Below are 7,479 nucleotides of genomic sequence, written 5' to 3' on the forward strand. Positions count from 1 at the left end.
GCACCTTCTTCTGCAGCTCACCTAAAATACCAAAGGCCAAAGGGTAGTTTGGCATCATCCCAGAATCTCCTTTACTTGTTATGGAACATCATGATAAAGCCAGCAAAGAAGCTTCAAGTCCAGCAGATTGTTGTAAAGGAAAAAGCTACTTCCTTCATTTCCTCTTCTTTTTTCTTGTTTTCAACCATTTGGGGCCATATATTATCAAAAATCGTCTTCATAATTATATTCCTTTCTTCGAATTTCAAGCAAGGTTTAGATAGTGGAGCAATGATGCTGGGAAAAAAAAGCACCTTCATTGCTGCATGCTGACTTTTTGATGCCGTGAATCTACCCTAAATAACTCATCAAATATATAACGTCAAGTAAATTATTACTGCTCTCTGGTAGTTCCCCTCTTAATCATGTGTCCTCTGCTTTCATCTAATTAATGACCTTGAAATATACTCCAAGTTACATCAATCGAAAAGGTCAACATAGGTCTAAAACTTCTTTGCACCCTCCCATTTAATAGTAGTAGTTAAAGTTATTGCTAGAATGTTTTATTAGTATCTTTTACTTTCATAATGTTGTGCGTAATCTTATGATTAGTTGATTACCTTTATGGATATCCGGTTGCTAATAGTATGAATAATGGTGTAAAACGTGTTGCTCTTAGTATCCTTTGAACTCGTTATAAAATGGAGGATACCATCTGATTGTATGGCACTGAGAAGGCAATGCTTTGGAAAATCAATCATTGGATTTTGATTCCATTCGTCAAGAATGAACACTAGACCGAAAACCAAGAAATTCGAAGTTTGATCTGATCCAATTGACTTTTGTGATTTCTTGTTGGCCATTGTTCCTTTCTTTTTCCTTTCATGATCGATCTTTACTCTTTCGTCTTTCTTTTCTTTATGGTTTTATTTAGATCGATGTCTGTTAAACACATCAATCAACTCGATGAGGCATGGGGAGATTCGGATTGTAGACAGATTTATCTAGCTCTTTCTGTCAGAAAAATGTAATCAACTCCTCAGCAAGGCAAAAAAAAAAAAAGGCAAAGCAAAATTTGAACCCAAACGTTTATCCCTACAAAGAATGACCATTACAATTGGTACAAACCTTTGATCTTTACTTTCTTTCGGTACTCTGAGATTTCATTTTATTATCTTCATTTTTGCCACCATATGCATAGATATCTATCTCAAGGATCAGCTTTATAGGGTACGCTTTGTTCAGCTCCCTTATTTCTTCCACTTTCTTGGATGTCTGACGACACTTCGGAGATGAAAATAATGGAACAATTACATGATGATAGATTTCTTTTTCTCTCAGTCTTATCTTTTTGTAAAGTACTTTTTTGATAACGTAAATACAGCAAGTTTGTCCTAAAATCTATTGCTAGATTCCTTGATTCCTTCTGCCCTACAAAAAACAAAAAGAATCTGCCAATCCCACCACACCCTCGAAAAAGAAAATGTCAAAGGGGAAAGCAAGAATTATATAGTTTTGAAAAAGAAAGACCGACTCGGATTATCTCTTTCCATCTTTTAAAAGATGTGTATTTAACAATCTACAAAGACAAATGGAAACCACTTTTGGTGAAAATTGCCTAGTTGTAGTGGTACTGCTATTAGACTGGAATATGGAGCTCAAGCACCGTACATGTCACTTCCAACACACTCCTCCAATGGAGGGTTTTTTTTCACTGCTAGATAGTAGATAAGAAAAGAAAAACTCATGAAATCATTATTGTCATTATACTCTTCTTTTTTTTTTTTCAATTATAGAGCTTGTCACAGTTTTGGAAAAGTTACGTCCATTGTACATCATGGTGGGGCTGCCAAATTCACCAGGGAATCAAGCAAAGGAGAGAGGGGAAGAGAATGAGCGTGGGGGTTGGAAAACAGCAGAATAAAAACAAACCCTACACTTTTTCCTCTTTCTCTCCTTTTGAGACCCAAATTTAGGTGTTCCTCTTTCTCTGTTTTGCTGCCTCAGATTCTTTCCACCGTTTCAAGTCAAAGAAGAAAATCTACACACACACACCAAAAGAAAAAAAAAAGAAAAAAGAAAAAATGAATAGAAAGAAAGAAAAACTTGATAACACAAAATAAAGCAAGTTTGATATGAAATGGGAAATGAAGAAAGGAAGGGCCACATCTCATGGCATATATTCCTCCAACGTAACCCTCGGTCATGTTTCCAGATACGGAGTGAGAACATAGGACAAGAGTACTAACTACTCCCAATTATAAAAACAACAGCAGCTGCCACATATTTTAGGCAGAGCTGCAAGGATAAAAAACACCCTATCCTATGTTCCAACCCAGAAACTGCATTTTCTCATCCCCATAACAGAAAAATGTCTCTACAGAATCAGAATCTGCAAACTAATGACATGGCCTTGGTTCTATCTAGTGATGCAAAACCTAGACTCAAATGGACTCCAGAACTTCACCTGCGCTTCGTCGATGCCGTCAATCAGCTTGGAGGTGCTGATAGTTGAGTACAGAACCAATGCCAAGTACCCTTGTTTCCATTTCTGCAACATATTTTGGTTCATATTCTAATTCGATTGATAATTCTGTAATGCAGAGGCTACACCAAAATCATTGATGAGGGTGATGGGCATTCATGGATTGACACTGTACCATCTTAAGAGCCACTTGCAGGCATGTCATTCCTCAGATTACAAACTTTGATGCACATTTTTCTTTTTCTAGATGATAGCGAAAGCAATGAACTTTTCTTTTTCCTGCAGAAATACAGGCTGGGAAAAAGTCAACAATCACAACATTATAATGAGAGTAAGCCAGAAGCTAGGCTACGTACATAGAACAGAATGAGATATTGTAGGATGAATAATCCTTTAACAGGATTGATGAATGATTAATATGATGCAGAGGAAAGAGAGAATCAGAGGAGTCACTTTACTGCAGAAGTTTGCGAGGAAACTCAGAATCAGACCAATGAGTAATAACTGTTAGAAAATTTCCTTCTTCATTGGGTAGCGAGAATTGAAATACAATAGCTTGTTACTGATATAAAAGATGTCTGCCGTTATCAGGAGCTTGCAGATAGCCCAGGCTCTGCATATGCAAATGGAGGTGCAGAGGAAACTATACGAACAACTTGAGGTAAAATATGTGGTTATTATTGGAAGTTCATTTAAAAGCTGAAGTTGCCAATCGTTCTAACTTGTTGGTTTTTTTTTTTTTTTTTTTGTATGGATATTCAGGTGCAAAGACATCTGCAATTGCGAATTGAAGCTCAAGGAAAGTATCTACAATCAGTTCTGAAGAAAGCACAGGAAACACTTGCTGAGTATAATACTTCTGCTGCTGGAGTTGAACTTGCCAAGGCAGAACTTTCTCAACTGGTATCAATGGTTGACATTGGCTGTCCAACTTCTTCCTTATCTGCATTGACAGAAATTGAAGGCCCGATCTTAAAAGCCACAGAGAATAAGCAATTGACAAGTAATGGATGTTCAATGGAAAGTTCTCTTACATCATCTGAGAGCTCAGGGAGAAAGGAACAGACTCAACCAATGCATGAAATTGACGAAAAGGGCAAGTGTAATAGAAACAACATCGTCCTCTCATTGATGGAAATGCAGCCAGGACAAAACAGTAGATCAAACAATCAAGCCAGTGAAAAAAAAAGAACTGGAAGCAACACTTCTGTTGAAAAACCACTCCCGAAAAGATTTCAACCCCAAAGAAGTGATGAGCAAACAGGAAAGTTTGGATTCCTGGAAACCCTTGATTTGAATAGATAATATCTGAATACACTTCAATTGCCTTGGAGTATAGCAATCTAATGGGTATATTCAGTGACTGTAATTATTTGCAGATCAGTAAAAGTAACATATTCTATGAGCAGTTGGTTTAGTACTGTAGTTAGTATGTTTATAAACAAAGCCATGTAAATTGATCTTTTGTGAGCAACCTAAAAGAACTTGTGAAAGTATATCCATATACATTTCCTGTTATATATTCTGTCTTTGAATCTAGAACTGTTCGTCTGAATACATAAAGGATAACGCTTTGGTGAGGAATTTCCTTTTATGAAAAAAAACAATCCTTGGTTACAATTCAGATAGCTCCACAACCTGACGCTGAAAAGATATTCTTGCAGGGCACCAGTATCCTCCTCTATTAGATACGTAAGAAATATTCTTTCTCATCCATCCAGGAAGCATTCAGCGTAGAGGAAGAATCCCACCATTCATTCCAAGAATCCTCTTTTCTTGCTTTTCTTCTGGGGACAGAAGGCAGAACATATTCATGCCTACGCAAGTACTTGGAAGCTTTCTAGCAGCTGCTAAGAATTTCTAGCAGCAGAAGGCATAATCCTACTTTCTAGCAGCAGCTAAGAAGCTTAAGATACTAATAGGTTGCAATTTTGTCATTTATTTTATTATTAATTTCCCCTATTACCTAACTTGATATGAATTAATTATTAGATTCTACTCATTTTTCGTAATTTATATTTATTTCAGGGAGTAGAACAAAAATATCACAATCAAGGCCAATTTGACAATTATCAAGAAAGAGTTCAAGTAGCAGGCATCTAGGGACATTTTTGGAATATCAAACCACAACCCTTCTTGGTAATTGGCCCGCAGACAGCATTAAAAGGAGGAGGCCGAAGTCTTCTTGGGTCTCTCTCGAATTTTCCTCCTCTCGGAGGAGAGCCGCCGCACAATGGCGAGGCATTAGAGTAGAATGCTTCAGAGAGGAAAGGATGGCTGGCTTTGCTTAGTCTTTCGTCTGTAGCTTAGGAGCTTTATTGTTGACTTTTCCTGGAGCTTTGCTTTTTACTTTTCTTACGCATGGCAGGATAGCTTAGCTTACTCCTTCAAACGAATTGAACTTGGGCATTTGCCCAATTGATGGCTGCGTCTCTCTCTGCAATTCTGTTTGGGCTTTGTTCTGCAAACATGAACTAAATCCCTTTGCCTAGTCAAGGAGCAATGAAGGCTCTGGCTCGCCTAAAAATTGTGAGATCGTTTTAATTCAATCTTTTTCTTTTATTTATTGGTATCCGCATATTTCCTGATTGCTAAGCTTATGGTTATTTAATTAATTGGTTGTCTTGGATCCGGATAATTAATTGATTAGGTAATCTATTGTCAATTGGGGTATTAAATCCGTAATTGTTTAATTACCTCAAAATAGTGACAACTGGTACGATTAGATTCGTGTCAGGGGGATACGCGGGCTAATCTAAAATAACCCTGATAGTGCGTTATTTGGTTAGAATAGGGCTCCTCTAATACGTAAGGCAATTGGGGAATTATATTCTATGGGCGTACCTAGAATTATTTCTCAATTAGAGCAGTGATTAACGGGCGTACCTTGATCACCGACACAGTAAGGAGGGGTTGACTGTCATCGCTTGTTTGGTAGTTATAACCTATTTATTGATGAATAATTGGAATTGCCTTTGCTTCAATGATCAATTAGGTGAACCATTGCTGAAGTTATTCCTTGGCTAGATCCTTAATTATCACTCATTTGATTTTAGTAATTTGTTATTTAATTTCTAGTTAGCTATTTTATTTTTATTATTTTACTTTTAGTTGAATTGTTTAAATTGTCACCCCTGAGATAAAAACACCCCCTTGTCACTGAGAATTCGAAAAGAAACAATTACTCCCAGTCCCTGTGGATTCGACCCTGCTTACCGCTATCTACAGAAATTACTTTTAGTTTGAGCAGGTTTTATTATTGCACAGGCTTCGACAACCTGTCAATTTTTGGCGCCGTTGCCGGGGACTGGTGCCAGATTAATTTGTTTCTTTTTGAGTTTATTTTGTTTTCATTTTTTTTTAATTTATTTTTCTCTTATTATTTTTCTTTATTTATTATTATTATTATTTTTTTTATGGCTGCTAACATCCCATATTTTGATGATAGACTGGACTTTGTTCCTGAATGGGGTTATGAGACTCATGTTTTTCCTAATGATCAATGGGCTGTTGCAAATTGTGGAACTTATTTTGACTCAGGTTATTCAACTGACACATGCCCCGTATTTCAAGATAATTTAAGTACTCCACTTGATACTTTTGGAGATTTTCCACCCCAATATCAAACGCAGTATGACCCTTATTCAAACGGGTGTGATCAAGAATGGTGGGATAATTCCAATTTTGATTATGCGACGGGGCAAATGGATTTTCAACAGCAAGAGTCTCAGCAATCATCCTCCGTGTCAGGTATGTCTCTTGAAGAAATGATGGAATTACTAATTGCTAATACAAATCGATTTCATCAGGAGACACAAGCGAGCCTAAATCGATTTCATCAGGAGACACAAGCGAGCCTAAATCAATTTCATCAGGAGACACAAGCGAGCTTTCGCGACCTGGCAGATCAACTATGTCTATTGACATCCGAAATAAATCAAGTGGCTTCTCAAATTGAAGAATTGCCCTCGAAAACCGTTGTTGATCTAGAAGAAAATGAGAGTGCAATTTGCTTGACTGGTGATGAGGAGATGCAAGAGTGTCAAAATGAGAAATCTACAGATGCAGTTGAAAAAGAAGCCGAAAAGGAAGAAATGGAACCCCAACCGCAACCCATTCAAGTGAAAGAATCCAGTGAACAATCTCCAAATGCGGTGACATCTCCTCCACTCCTTCATCAATATTCTCCTGACTCTTACTCTTCAATTCCTGTTAACGAAATTGACTTTATTATACCAGACAATTTTGAATTTCATGATAGGAATAAATTAAGAGTGGCGATGGCGAGATATCTTGAACCAATAAATGCAAATGAGGGAGGAGTGAATGGAGAATGCAAATTATCATCGACTCGTTTGGCGCCATTCACTAGTCCATGGAAGCCCGTAACTCGTATGCTCAAGGATTATTCTATTTACGAGGGTTATCAGGACTATATAGAGGATGAAGCATTAAGACGAGCCACACGATTTTATCCTCCATGAACAAAACATGAGAATGTCTAGCCAAAGACATTAAAGAAAGGCGCTCATTGGGAGGCAACCCAATTGCTTCTTTTAGTTGTTTGTTGGTTTCGTGTCATAGTTTAAATCTGTTTTCCTTGAATTTGACTGATTTTGGGTGTTAATTTTCGTTTTTGCTGATTTCTAGGTGACCTTCACTCATGACGCGCCCGCGTAATGACGTGCAGGAAGCTCACGATCAGAAATTTCTGAAACTTCTGGGAGCTCTCGTGCTCTCTTGACGTGCCCGCGTCACGTTCGCGGGAAAGGTAAGACGCATTAAAAAAAAAAAAAAAAAAAAGGGAGTCTTTCCCTGAAAAAAAAATCTAAAATGAAAAAAAATGAAAAAGCCAAAAAAAAAAAAAGAAGATTTTTTTTCCCTTTTTTTCACCGCAGCTCAGTTTTCCCAAAAAAAAAAAAAAAAAAAAAAAAAAACTTTTCTTTTTCCTTCTTTTTCTTTTCTTTCTTTTTCTTTCTTTCTTTCTTTCTTTCTTCTTCTTTCTTTCTTCTCCC

The 7,479-nt window shown here is 37.1% G+C and overlaps 1 protein-coding gene across 2 annotated transcripts; it reads left to right on the top strand.

Annotated features, from left to right (window-relative positions):
* The first annotated feature begins 2,144 nt into the window (after nt 1-2,144).
* On the top strand, nt 2,145-6,954 carry LOC113717219 (myb family transcription factor PHL8). Of its 2 annotated transcripts, XM_072072848.1 has the most exons (7): nt 2,145-2,489; nt 2,584-2,660; nt 2,750-2,795; nt 2,892-2,961; nt 3,056-3,125; nt 3,227-4,386; nt 4,493-5,026. In XM_072072848.1, the coding sequence occupies exons 1-6, from the start codon at nt 2,351-2,353 to the stop codon at nt 3,767-3,769; spliced, it is 945 nt and encodes a 314-aa protein (XP_071928949.1). In that variant the 5' UTR covers nt 2,145-2,350; the 3' UTR covers nt 3,770-4,386; nt 4,493-5,026. The 2 variants fall into 2 exon arrangements, with proteins under 2 accessions (XP_071928949.1, XP_071928948.1); XM_072072847.1 differs by lacking the exons at nt 2,145-2,489; nt 2,584-2,660; nt 2,750-2,795; nt 2,892-2,961; nt 3,056-3,125 and having other exon boundaries at nt 3,768-4,386; nt 4,493-6,954.
* Nucleotides 6,955-7,479: the final 525 nt, after the last annotated feature.

This window comes from Coffea arabica, chromosome 11e, assembly GCF_036785885.1.
Source record: "Coffea arabica cultivar ET-39 chromosome 11e, Coffea Arabica ET-39 HiFi, whole genome shotgun sequence".
In the NCBI taxonomy this organism is placed as follows: domain Eukaryota; kingdom Viridiplantae; phylum Streptophyta; class Magnoliopsida; order Gentianales; family Rubiaceae; genus Coffea; species Coffea arabica.

Excerpts from the sequence above, each read along its gene's own strand:
- LOC113717219 (XM_072072847.1), top strand. The coding sequence starts at position 5,881 with ATGGCTGCTAACATCCCATATTTTGATGATAGACTGGACTTTGTTCCT.